The sequence below is a fragment of the Mastigoproctus giganteus genome, chromosome 14 (assembly GCF_048544385.1).
Source record: "Mastigoproctus giganteus isolate SK-2022 chromosome 14, ASM4854438v1, whole genome shotgun sequence".
NCBI classification, from domain to species: domain Eukaryota; kingdom Metazoa; phylum Arthropoda; class Arachnida; order Uropygi; family Thelyphonidae; genus Mastigoproctus; species Mastigoproctus giganteus.
In genome coordinates, this window is record NC_143588.1 from 38,880,295 (window position 1) to 38,894,928 (window position 14,634).

Here is a 14,634-nt window from a genome sequence, read left to right on the forward strand (position 1 = left end):
TAAGTGAATTATAAAGAAATACATTTCTCATCTGATAATATACACAAATGACCTTTTATTTAATACTATGCAAATATTAAATATAAAAATATTAAATTTCTAGATGTACTAGTCAATTTCTGTATATTGTACATTTTTAATTTTCTTCCGAATGTCTATAAACACCTTAAGAAAAATTTCACATTTTTCTCTGATGCTTTGCTTTCGGTGACTCATTTGTTGTATAAAAAGGCATAACTGATTCTTAACTAAGCAAATTGAACTCTTCAAGAATATTAAAATTATTTATACTTTATGTAAGGTTAGTTATTAAATCTCATTTTGCTGGAATTAGATTTTTAATCTACTGACTGCCCAACGGGCATACATTTGCATCAGAATTGTTACTGATTGAATCATTGTCCATTTCATAATGATCTGGTACCAGTGTATCTTCTTCATCAGATACTTCATACCTGAAAAATCAAAAAAAGGGCTGGTTAATATAATTTGATATATCTTACAAGTAGATCACAGAATCCTTAGCATCCTGCCCAAAAGGCAGTTACAGCCACTCCCCAGCTAACGTAATACTTTAAAATGCAAGTTTTTGCCAGCCAGTGCAAACTTAAAAAAATCGTGGAAATGAAATTTGCATCCTGTAGGAATAAATGGAAGTATCATGAACCCAATAATACATTGTTGGTTTCTTTTCTTTTCCTTTTTTTTTTTTGGTAATTTGTTCCAAGACCTCGGAAGTTGAAATCTTTGCTATATAATTAAGCTATTTATCTCTCTAAAAAGTCATTTTTATAATGGAAATTGCACTGCACTTTCATTATTATCATATGTTCCGGTTATAAGAATCAATTTTGAACGGCTTTGTTGATATTTTTCTAAAGAATATTTCTGGAGGTCACTACAATAAAAACAATTTGCACTTTCTGCTTTATTAGGCTTTTGTTAGCGCAATCTATTATAAATGGGTAGTAAACTCGATCTTATTGCATTTGTGATAATACTGATAACTGGAATTCTGTGGGTTTTTACGTTACAGTATTATGGTGAAATGAGTTCCTCTTCACTGAAATCTTCAATCATATTAAAAAAATAAATAAATTTTCAGAATCTTCTCTTCATTCCTATTTACTTATTACAATGGTGAAGGGAAAGGACCAACAGAAAGTGCAAGTGCTGGCAGTGCTAGAAAACGAAACAAACTTGATTTAGAAATGAAGATGATTAATTAAGAATTACAAAGCAGGACAAAGTTTGTCATCTATTGCACGAAATTAGTCTCACTGCTACAACAGTGAATACTATTTTAGTATTCACTGTTGAAGCAGTGAAACTAATATTACGTATTAGTTAAATACATAATATTAGTATATTACGTATTAATAAAGTTATAGAATATGTCAAAGGATTAATGCATTTAAGATCAACAGTGATCACAGAACAGTGTTCAGGTGTTATATCGAAGATGGAAAAGTTATTAATAATATGGATGAAAAGCTATTAATAATATGGATGAAAAAGCTATTAATAATATGGATGGAAATCAGATTCAGATGCAAGTGCCCCTGAGTCCAATGGTCATTCAAGCAAAAGCAAGACGTATTTATGAAGATATCAAGGATAAGTACAGCAAACCCCAAGCCAAGTTCGTGGCAAGCAACGGGTGGTTTAATAGGTTCAAGCATCGTGCTGGTTTCCAAAATATTAAAGTATGCAGTGAAGTTGCCAGTGCCGATCCTGCAGCTGCAGAGAAATTTTGCGATGTGTTGGAAAAAATCCCTTTTAAATTTCTACAGCCCTCAACCGCTGGAGAGTTAATTCTGTCAATGATGCTCAAAAGGTAAAACTTGCTGATGTTATGCCTGTCTCTTCTCTCTTTTTGTAATTTTGTATATTTTTGTAATTTTTCCTGTGCATGAGATAAAAAAATTGAATAAATAATTCTATTTACTTGTTCGTCGGACATTTCATTTTTGCTTCAATCAAATTTGCATGTGCTGCTTAAGCATTTAAAGAAATTCCTCCGACTTACGTAGAGTTCAGCGAGACGCAACCCTTACGTAAGTCGGGGAGTGGCTGTATTAGATTGCAAGCAATATATAAATATTCAGTGTAATACAATATTAATTTATCTGGTGCATAAACTCTATTCCCAATGAAAAGCTTTCTCATTTATATAATTTACTCTAATCCCACCTCCTAAAAAACTCTTGCACTCAGATTTTGCCCTCAATAACAGAACACACCAAAAATGTATGGAACTCATTTAAGAACCATACTGTACTACTTTCTGGAAACTTGCTTATACCTTTACTACTAATAATGTGTACTACTGCCATGCCACATTAGTTGAACAGTTAGCAGCCGAACTGATTATTCAATCATGCAACTTCATCAAAAATTAATAAAATTCTAATTAATATTATAAATCAGATACTCACAGCAAGAGTGTGAACAAATATACAAACACATTTTACTACTGTAGAAGAGATTGCCCAGAACACCATTTTAAAAATATTTTTAGCATTATATGAAAAATGTTCATAGGAATTATGTCTTTTGAGAAGTGGCGATTAGAGAATATCAGCCACAGAGTGCTTTTGCTACACAGAAAAAAAAATAATAATAATAACCCTACAAGCTTAGCTCTTTCTATAAATACTGATCCAGAAGGTATTTGAATTTCACCAGTATTCTCAAAAATTATTCCTACAATAATATCCATTGCTACACAACCTTGCCTACACAAATATTATATGAGACAAAAGAGTCTCATATGGAATCTAAGCAAAAGATATTACCATTTGCAAGTGACAAAATGAGCCTATAAAGTTATCTGATAGAACAAAAAATCAAGTTTCTGATAATCAGCACCACCCTGCCATGTTTCAATACTTACTAGTGCTTTTCAAAGAATGGGCAGGAAGATCATCTCAAAGCTTCAGATTGCTAACAATAAATGATCACAACTGCTGTAAAGTATATGAAGTAAGAATAAATTACTGGGAAAATTAGAGCTAGGCTATATAGGATGAATAACAAGTTTGCGTTTCTTGCCCATCCCCCCCCCAACGATGGATAAGTGTATTAGGACTGCGAACATTGGGTGAGTTCGCCAATATAATTTTGAGGCTGTCAGTGGAGGAATTGCTTTGATATAATTGATTTTTCAAAACGTTTTTTTTTTTTTTTTTTTCTGTAACTATAAAATTGGCATAATGGCTGCTTTATAAAACGTTACTTCTAACTGACAGCTTGGAATTTATTTTGATTTTGAAACTTTTGTTCCCCAGTTCCTGGGAAGGACAAATAAACTGTTCTTATTTTGGACTGCTGGCAACTGGGGACATTTTTTCAGTGTAAATATAACTTGGCTTTTGCTGCACATGTGATATTGTATTTTGGTTTCTGCCATGTTGTCTCCTTCTTCCTTCAGTTAGGGTGTCATGGTGACTCCCACAGGAGGGAAACTGTATATGGTGGTGGTGGCCATCTTGGTTTATAGACATCACTACTTGTGATACAGTAGAGCGTCAATAATCCGAACAAGCCAGCATTTATTTTTTTTTATGCTGATGCCATAAAATAATTACAGGAAGTGCCGGTTATTGTGATCATGTTTGCAAATTGAATTTTGATTATATTAAACAGAAATTCTAATAAGCAAAAATCAGAAGAATATTATCCACAGGCTATAAAAATGAAGATATAAAGCACAAATTTATGCTTTTTTCTCTTACCAATTACAAAATTAAATGATACGTAAAAATAAATCGGAAGAATATCATCCACAGGTTATCAAAATAAAAGTAAAAAATTTACGCTTACGTACAGCTAAATTAATATACATACAGTAGTAACTAAACATAATACTTTGTAATCTGATATTTCTCTTCACTGACATTTTTTGTGGGGGGGGGTGTAAAATCTAAAACATTAAAGTTCGTATCGAAACTTGATTCAGATGGTGCAAAAAAGAAGAAAAACTATGAGAATAGCTAATGACCCTGCCATCAAAGATGCCACTTATTTGTGGTTCGCACAGAGACAAAGCTTAGGAGTACCCATATCTGGATCTTTGTTGTGTGATAAGGTGCTGGATTTTAACAAAAAAATTAGGCGGTCCCTCAGATTTTAAAGCCAGTGTTTTTATTTCTAAACTGACTAAACTTTTTTTTAGTTTCCAGAACAGTACTTTTGATAAGTTCGAAAATCCGAACTAATTGGAAGTCGGAACTACCCCCCCAGTTCCAATTAGTTTGGATTATCGATGCTCTACTGTATATATGTTGTGATAAAATAATGGGTGACACAACTGGCTTACTGACGTACATATAGAAAACAGTATTTAGTGAGCTGATTAGAGAAAGAGCAAGAAAATCGTTTCTTGGTCTCTACCATCTTGGAATCTAGTGAATTTATGTATACTGGTGATGAAAAATAACGGTTTTTGTAAATTTGTTTTGAGTGCTCCTACTATTTTGGAACAGGATATATCTGTATTATTTGAGGACCATTAGTATGGTTTATTTTAGTAAGTTATCTAATGTTTTTTTTGCCCATAAATGCCATTCAAGTAGTCATTTGGGATTTTTTGAGCTGCTGTTCAATTGATAAAAGTGTAATCCCTGGGCTTCCTATTGGCTCAAACAATCTGGAAAAATTACTGTAGAGAGCCAATTAAATTACTTAATTTACAGAGTATTTGTGGTGCCCTCTGTGTAATACACGTTGAGAAATAAATCCTTAAACTTTAAGTTAATTTTCTATTTAAGTATAATGTGTTGCTATGTTATTATGGCTATAGGGTGTATAACCATATAATCCTTTGTGTTAGAGCTGATATAAACTGACTGGAACTGTTGCTGAGAGTCAGGGACTTCTGCTCTATAGTTAAATTGGTGTTTTTCTTCCAGCTTAATTGGTTAAATTGGTGCGGTGAATCAGAACTGAATCATTGACCGAATATTAGGTGAAGGTGCTGTAATATGTATTGTACTGTTATATAAAATTTTATTTCATATAACAGTAAAGTATGATATATGATTTATTCTTTATTTGAGTCTTAATACACATGAATCAAATAAATAATTCTCCTATTATGTATGTAATGTTATGTATCTCCTACATATTAAGTGTAGGACATCTGCAGATTTTCTTAGGAAGTACACATCAATGTTGAAAAAAAGTTGCAAGTTAGGGTTAAATTTCAAAGTCTCTGCAATCTTGCCCAGGCACGATACGAGGGAGTATATGATGGGTGCCTTCTCAATCAATTTGTTTCTCAGTGGGGTTTGTGCTTGTTAACAGGAAAGATTGCTTCTACAGGGATGAGATACACTTAAATAGAAAGGGTGCAAGAATATTTGCTGATGCTATCAAGGCATTGTTAGGGGGATCGGAAAAGTGCTAGCTTAAGGGGATTCACAGACTAATAGATCAACAGTAGCCGCAGGCAGAGGTGGAAATGATTCTTGCACTGCTTCTATTGGAATGAGCAGAATCCCGGGAAGCAAGTTGTTGGGGATTTCAGGAACTGCTGGGAGTCACGAAACAAGTAAATATATGAACTGTGTTAGAGGAACTAAGAGTAAGAACAGATGCGTGTATACTTGCATGTACACCAATGCTAGGAGTATAGTAAATAAATTTGATGAATTTGAAGTGCTCATTAAGACATCGAATGCGGATACTGTTTGGATATCACAGACGTGGTGTCACTCCTTATTAGTAATAGTGGCATGTGATGCAAGAAAGCAAGTGTACGAGCTCATGTAGCATCAGCCAAAAAAAAAAAAAAAATTCATACAACCATTCCCACTAAATGTTTGTCCAGTCCCTCCTTAAATTTATTTAACCTCAACTTCCACAACGACAGATGGAAGTTTGTTCCAGCAATTAACCACCCGCTGGCTAAAGGCAAATTTCTGCAAATCTATTCTACAGCTGACTTTCCTCAATTTGAATTTATGCCCCCTTAGGTTCGTAATCTGAACAAGTAGAAGAATCCCATCAGAACTGAGTGTGCTCAACCCATTCAAGGCCTTATACACATCAATCAGATCCCGTCGCAGGTGCTAGTCTCCAGCCGTTGCAATTTGCAAAACTTAAGCCTCCATAAGCTTGATAAGAGGATCCCTTCATTCCCCTCACCAATCTTGTGCCCTTCTCTAGCAAGCAAATCTATGCTCAGATATGCTCAAGCAAATCTACATCCTTCCTAAAATGAAGTTTCCTGACCTATACGCAGTACTCAAGGCATGGCCTGACCATTGCCTTATACAGAGGGACAATCACCTCCTTTTCCCTGCTACCAAAATTCCTGTATATCATTGACAAAACCCTATGACCTGCTCTGGCAGCCTGTCTGCATTGCTCAGAAAACTTCATATCTCACTGCACAATTACTCCAAGGTATTTTTCATTGTTGGGATATCAGCGACGTGGTGAAGCAGAATTGGAATTTGGGGAATAAGATGTGTACAAAAAAGGGTAGACAGGATAGGAAGAGAGGAGGGGTTATGCTGTTAGTTAAGAAACACATAAAATCCAAGGAAGTGAAGCCAGCCGACATCGCTGGACAGTGCAGTGTTGAGTCAGTTTGGTGTGACATAAGCAATGGGAAAGCAAAAATGAGGGTAGGAGTTTGTTATAGATCTAATGACTCTGATGAGTACAATGAACAATTATATAGAGAAATAGAGTGAGCCAGTAAATCAGATTGTCTTATAATGGGGGATTTTAACTTTCCAGATATAGACCAAACTTGTGGGTTGGTCACTTGCACACTAGCAAGGGTTTTGTGGATTTATTGGACGATTGTTTTCTACAGCAGCATGTTTGAGAGGCAACAAGAGTGAGTAACACTCTTGATCTGATTATCAGCAGTGATTATTCATGCATTAAGAATTTACAGATTAAGGAACCACTAGGAGTCAGTGATCACAGTGTACTGATGTGGGATTTACTTAGAGATGTAACTACCATCAGGGGTAAAGGGAAGGGTTTTTGCTTTCATAAAGGCAACTACAGTGGTCTCAGAGATTTCTTAAATTCTATACAGTGGGACCAAATGATGTTACCAACAGCAAATTCTAAATGGGAAGCATTCAGAGAAGTAATTTTGGAAGCTTTTTGTTCCAACTAAGTAATACTGCTCTAAGAAATATAAAAAATCAAAGGAAGCGCAACGACTTGACATAGATGGACAGTGAAGTGTTGAGTCAGTTTGGTGTGACAGGCAATTGGAAAGCAAAAATGAGGGTGGGAGTTTGTTATAGGTCTAAAGACGCTGACGAGTCATTAGGCTTATAACAAACTCCTAAATGATGTGGCCCAAATGGATGTCAGATGAATTAATGAGACTTGTGGCAAAGAAAAATGCATGGGATGCCCATAAAAGGGGACAGAGAAGCGTATGATAGATACAAGCTAGTCTGTAATCGAGTCACAAATGAGGTTAGGCAAACAAAAGCAGATTATGAAAAATCTATGGCAAAGGATGCAAAGACTTCTTTACTTATATAAATTCTAAAAGGAAGGGGATGAATAAGATAGATGCCGAACTAAATGAGTATTTTGCATCTACATTCATGTGAGGATAGGGTCAGAAGTTTATCAAATTCTAACAGGGATTTAAATGGTTTTATAATAACTAAGAGTGAAGTCGAGAAGAAATTGTTGAAGTTAAACATAAGAAAGGCACCTGGAGTAGGTGGGATCTATCCAGTTATATTAAATGATGTGGCAAAGAAAGTAAGCAAAACCTAAGCCATAATTATGAGAGCATCCTTGGACTAGGGGGAAGTTCCCACTGGCTGAAGATGTGAAAATGTATCTCCAATTCACAAAGGGTGACACGAGTAATTACAGACCTGTTAGTTTGACTTCTGTTCCAGGGAAAATAATTGAGTCACTGGTTAAAGAAGTTGCAGGATCATCTAGACAAGACCGCAGTAATAATTCAGACACAGCATGGTTTTGTCAAGGGGAAGTCTTGTCTGACCAATTTGATTGGATATTATGACATGCTCACAAAGGAATTAGATTCAAAAAAATAATTTTGATATCATATACTTGGATTTCAGGAAAGCTTTTGATACTATTGCACTTGGAAGACAACTGTTCAAATTGGAGCAAAATGGCATTAAGAAAAGTTGCTACAATGGATAAAAGGATAGTTGAGTGGGAGAAGACAGAGAGTGGTAATCAATAGATACTGCTCTATGTGGACTAATATTATTAGTTATGTCCCTCAGGGTTCGGTGTTGGTCCCATCGTTGTTTTGTAAATTTATCAATGATATTGATGAAGGTATATCAAGCTTAAAGGCAAAGTTTTCAGATGATACAAAGATTGGCAGGGTTGTAATGACAGTATGCTACTGCAACAGGATCTAGAAAAGTTGGGAAGATGGGCATAGAAGTGGCAAGAAGTTTAATATTGACAAATGCAAAGTACTGCATATGGGTAGCAGTAACCCAGAGAAATCTACCAACTGGGTGATGTTACACTGAGGGTAGTGGAGAATGAAAGAGACCTGAGGGTAATTGTGCAGTCAGATATGATGTTTTCTGAGCAGTGCAGACAGGCTGCCAGAGTAAGTCACGGGGTCTTGTCAATGATGTACAGGAATTTTGCAAGCAGGTATAAGGAGCTGATTATCCCCCTTGTATAAGGCAATGGTTAGGCCACACCTTGAGTACTGTGCACAGGTCTGGAAGCCTCATTTTAGGAAGGATGTAGAGTTGCTGGAATGAGTACAGAGAAGGGCAAGACTGGTAAGGGAACAAAGGGGTGCTTTTATGAAGACTAGGCAGCTGCAAGGTGATCTGATTGAGGTGTATAAGGCCTTGAATGGATTTGGCAGGCTCACTTGCTGATGGGATTATTCCTCTTGCTCAGATTACAAACTTTTGGGGGGGCATAGATTCAAACAGAGGAAAGACAGTTGTAGAGTAGATGTGTGGAGGTTTGCCTTTAACCGTTGGGTAGTTGATTGCTGGAACAAACTTCCATCTGGTGTTGTGGAAGTTGATAGCTAAAATAAATTCAAGGCAGGACTAGACAAACATTTGGAATGATTGGAAATGGGAAGCCTTTTTTTTTTTTTTTTTTTTAGCTGATGCTGCATAAGATTGCTTTCTTGCATCATTTGCCTATGCTAATGCTAATATAATGGCAAAATCACCTTGGAAACTTTTAAACTTGTGTTAGACTTCTCAGAAAGGATGGTGTTTGTAAATCAGAAAATTATTGTACAGTGAAACTTCCCTTTAACGGACAGTCATTGGGAGCGAGAATGTGTTCCCTTAGAACACATTTAGTCCGTTAGAGAGAAGTGTCCGCTAACAAGAAGTCTGAGGGAGAAAAGAAAAGGAAAGAAAGAAAAATCGTTAAACGTTGAATGTAAAATTAAATTAAAATATATACAGATTTTGAACAATATTTTTGTAAATAATATACAATTACATACACAAGAGATAAAGAAAAATTGTTAAACGTTTAATGTAAAATTAAATTCAATTATAAACAGATTTTGCACAATATTTTTGTAAATAATATACATACAATTGTGCTATGCATATTATGACTTTATCTTAAGAAAAATACATACAGTAATCACTTATTTTCTTCTGCACCTTCTTCTGGCTGATAATTTTGTTTTCAACATTTGTTTGGAGTGAAGAAACCATCAAAAGTCCTTCAGTATCTTCTTCAACGGCGAAAAACATTTTTAAACGATTGATTTGTATGAGCGCTTCTTCTATTTTCATTGGCGGTTCGTCGTTAATATGTTCTTCGACAGAATGACCTCCTTCCATTTCTTCATCCTCATGAGGAACTTCTTGAAAAATATCGATGATAATGTCGTTGATATCTAGAGCACCATCTTCTGTAGAGGTTCGAGTATATATCTTTGTAGCCAGGGTCACTTGTAGTGGAAGTATCGTACATTATCAATAGATGTTGAAGTTCTTGTTGCTCCACATTGCTGTTCACAACTTCAATTTTTGCGTTTGAGAAGCCAGACTTTACAAAACAGTTCACGACAGTTTGTTTTCTAATTGCGTTTACTGAAGAGGAAATCCATTGAATCGCATCTAGGATGCTGAGTTTCTTTGCAAGGTCACTTGCACATGTTACATCGTTCATGTTTACAATGAGATGTCTTAAAACACGTTTTCTGTAGTGAAGTTTACAATTTTTTTATTATCCCTTGATCTAAACTGACACTCTGCAGATGTGTTTGGTGGCAGAAAAACGATTTGAATGATACAATTCAACGTGCGGGTGAGATGCAGCATTATCCATGAAAAGAATAATTTTTCTGTTTTGACGAATCATGTTTTGGTTAAAGTGACTTACACATTCGCTCATGATATCTCGTGTCATCCACGCTTTTTTATTAGACTTCCAGTCAACATTCAAAAGATTCAACTTTATGCCCTTGAAACAACGAGGATTTTGTGGTGTTCCTATAACAAGATGTTGTTCAAAGTCTCCCAGCATATTTGTACACAATAGTACAGTCAAGCGTTCCTTATAAATTTTTCCGCCCTGGCACTTTTCGTTTTTTAGACTCGTTTTTTCAGGAAGAGCTTTAAAAAACAACCCTGTTTCATGACAGTTGTAAATATCCTTAGCTTCAAAATCACGACATAAATCTTGCAATTTGACGGTCCACTCTGTTACAACCCCAGTATCATCAACAGATCCACCTTCACCACTTACGGTTTTCCAAGAAATTTTATGCCGAGTTTTGAACTTGTCTAGCCATCCCACAGAAGCTTTGAACTCATTTACTCCCATAGATTTTGCAACCTCCAAAGCCTTTTCCCTAATAATAGGCCCATTAATGGGAATTTTTTTAGCATGTGTGCAACAAAACCACTCATATGTAACATTGTCAATTTGAAGTCCAACAGTTTTCAGGAATGATTTTTGAACCTGATCATTTACGTGTTGCCAAAATTGTTTGAGCAGTTCGTTTTTTTTCTTTAGAATGTCGCTTATCTGCGTCTTCCCGATTTTGAATTTTGCAGCGAGATTGCGAATACAATTTTTTTGCCGACCACACACATTAATGAGTTCGACTTTATCTTTTAAAGTTAAATGTTTACGAGAAGACATTGTGCACTTCAAAAGACACTGAACAAAACTGAAAACTGAAATTCAAAAGACGAAAGGCCGAGAAAATCCCCCCCCTGCACACACTGAATTCATCAGAAGTTTTACACGTGCCTTAAAATTCTTGAAAAAGGGTTTAGAACCGCGACGTAAACCTTGATAAAATTCAGAGAATCGGAAATAGAAAATAAACACACGATTGAGGCAATACGTGAAAGAAACGATCCTAGAAAAAGGGCCGTGAGCTCGCCCGCTGTCCGTTATGGGGAGATCAAATTAAGTGCTAATCTAAACGAAACAGTGTAGATTCCCTGTCCGCGTCCGTTACAGAGAATGTCCGCTAGACAGAAGCTGAAAACATGTTAAAACCAATAGAGGAGAGTTGGGGAATTTGAAAATGTCCGTTGTAGAGAGATGTCTGTTAAAGAGAGGTTCCGTTAGGAGAAGTTTCACTGTATTTGTTTAAAAACAGTTGGAATTTAAACTCTTCATTATTTATTTATTAAAATGGAGCTTGATTCTTAAGTGAATTTGAATTTAAATCAACTTCTTTTATATAATACATTCTTGTTCTCAAGTACATTCCAAATTTCCTTTCAGGATTTGTAAAGCAGTATACAAATCACTGAATTAATTTAGTTAAAAAGAGACTATAAAAAAATTACCATGCTTTCCTAAAGCCTGCTGCTTTCTTCATGCGAAGTCCATTCCTTTTAATCTGAAAAAAAAAAATAAATAAATAAATAAACAAGATTATTACGTGTAATGAATAAAAAAGATATATAAAAAATATATTTTGACCTTTAAAAAAATATAAAATATGGCATTTTTTGTAACAGAACTGTATAAATTAATATTTTTATTATTTTATTTATTTATTATTTTCGTTTATTAGCAGTTTATTATATAAAAATGCCTTTTATATTTCTTATATAAAGAAGGCCTCTTAAGGTGTTTTTGAGGAGAGGCATTCTAAATTTCCTGAGTGATGACACAAGGGGATGGAGTCATCCTACAGCATAAAAATAAAATTTATTTATTTATTGACCTTTCTTAACACAACAATAGATGTGCTTATGAACACTAGATATGTTTGATTATTTTCAGTCCTTTTAAACAAGATTTCTGGAATATTTAATGTCGACTGTCGGCGTGAGAGTGAAATTATAAACTGGGCCAAAAAAGAAATAAAAATTTCCTGTAAAACAAAATTTGCAATCGTGCTCTACTCTTCAATACTTTTCAAAGACTATATAAAAGACATGGCTGGAAGCAATGATTGTCATTTCAAGTTTAGAGAGTGTGAACAGTCATTTTTAAAAAATGTCTTCTGTGTAATTTGACAGCTCACTCCTTCATCCATAAAACTTTCTAACATTTGTAGAAATCACACAAAATGAAGCAAGCAAGAGAAATTATTCTGTCAGCAAAAAAAAATATATATATAAATAAAAGAGATAGAGAGAGAAGACTTATTACAAGATCTATTTTCTGTATCTGCAAAAAATATAAATTCATGCACCCCTCCATTCCAGTTTCACCCACCAGCATGCATGACTATACTTCCCTTATTATTTTGCTTATTCCTTTAAAGGCCTCAAACATCTCAATCAGGTTGCTGCAAGGTGTCTGAACCCCTCACACATCTTCTAATCTGTTTGATGTGTGGATATCTCTTCCCCAACATGGCTGTCACTTAGGAGTGCCTATCAAGACCACGGGGCCTGCTTTCACTGCCATTTCCAATAGATCTGACCTTTTGGCATTCCTTGGCAGGTCATCAGTGAATTGTTTGTCTTCACTTGACTTTGAATATCTTGTTTTGGTGGATTTGATAGTATAAGCCAGAGCTATGGTGCTTAATACGTTCTACATTTATTTCAATATTTGTAGAAGAATATGAGAAATTTACCTCAATATAATATATAGAACACTTCCGTATGATACTCTCCAGAAACTAAAATGAATAAAACATTAACGCAAAATGATTACAGTAAAAATTACAGTTTAATTAAACACAAGTAAAAATTAATTTAAAAAAAGTTCAACGTAAATTTTGAAAAACAATCTTCCTTCTTGAAGCTGACAATGCTTTTAAACCGTATGTCATGATCACAGGAATGAAAATTATGGAGTATGTGTGAGGATGAATCTTAAATAGAGATTATTTGTCTTCACGCATGCACAAAAAAGACCATGAATTGGAGATTAGATATGGACAGCGAACGTTAATAGAATTCTCATGTAATTTAATTTTGACAGTTTCTGCGATTAATAGTCTCATATAATTATGTTGGACACTACGTATTTTGGCTTCGCTGAATAAAAAAAGTATGTTTTTCATTAACCGCATAAAAGGGTAATTCTGGTGCTGCCGAATGAGAAGCACAAACCGAGGACTCATGCTGTTTAGCCAGAAAATTCAGCGGAAACTGTGTTGATCCTTGATAAGACAAGTCACAACCACCACAAGAAATGTTGTATACTGGATCATTTATTTGTGTTGCAAAAGAGGAAAGGACTGAGCGATTGTTCAGTATAGCATGTAATTTCCATATTGGTTTGGCCACAATCTTAAATTTGTTGGGGATTATGCATACTTAGATGTATATCTATGGGTGAACATATGTATAGTTTTATATACTTTTAGTCATCTTGCAATGTTATTACATGTTTCTTATTATATGTTATATCAGTTATGCTTCCTCTTAGCCCTTCACTTCCTGCTGTGACGAAAATAATGTAACTTATTTTTTGTCTATGGTACATCCAATAAAGATTTAATTATTCATTCTAAGGTGCACCCTATATGAACAACCATAATGCTCCCAATCAATCTAGTTGTTTTTTGAACCCTTACTGTAGCCTTTTTTAAATGAGGCTTCCACACTTGAATGCAAAATTCAAAATGAGATCACATTGTTGTTTTGTAAAGCATCTGTGAGATGCTTTGATTGAGGTGTATAAGACCTTGAATGGGTCGACCAGGCTCAATTCTGATGGGATTCTTCCTCTTGCTCAATTTACGAACCTGAGGGGTTGCATAAATTCAATTTGAGGAAATAAGGTCATAGAATAGATGCGCAGAAATTTGCTTTTAGCTAGTGGGTAGTTTATTGCTGGAACAAACTTCCATCTGTCGTTGTGGAAGTTGATAGTTTAAATAAATTAAAGGAAGAACTGGACAAATGTTTAGAGGGAATGAATGTGTGAAATCTTTTTTTTTTTTTTTTTTTTGGCTGATGCTACACAAGCTTGTTTTCTTGCATTACGAGCCTCTACTACTGCGATAAATACACGGAAAAGGTTCTATATTGAAGAAAACTCTGTATAATCATTGACATAAGATCCTATCAAGCGGACCTTAAAGAATGCCATAGCACCACCTTGTGCTGTGGCATTTTTCAAAAGCTTTTCAAATGTATAGGCATATTATGGTCAAGACATCAAAGGCGGATATTGTTGGGATATCAGAGACGTGGTGTCACACAGATATAAGGAATGCTG

General features: G+C 35.0%; 1 protein-coding gene across 2 annotated transcripts in view; it reads right to left on the bottom strand.

The window, feature by feature from the left end:
- Positions 1–212: 212 nt before the first annotated feature.
- The window catches only part of LOC150075072 (uncharacterized), a 366,189-nt gene continuing 351,767 nt past the window's right edge, over positions 213–14,634 (bottom strand). For both annotated transcript variants that reach the window (XM_090388223.1, XM_090388222.1), the window contains 2 exons: positions 11,793–11,845; positions 213–455 (listed from right to left, as the gene is read on the bottom strand). In XM_090388223.1, coding sequence (XP_090244349.1) covers positions 344–455; positions 11,793–11,845 — 165 coding nt within the window. In that variant the 3' untranslated portion in view covers positions 213–343. The remainder of the gene's footprint in view (positions 456–11,792; positions 11,846–14,634) is intronic.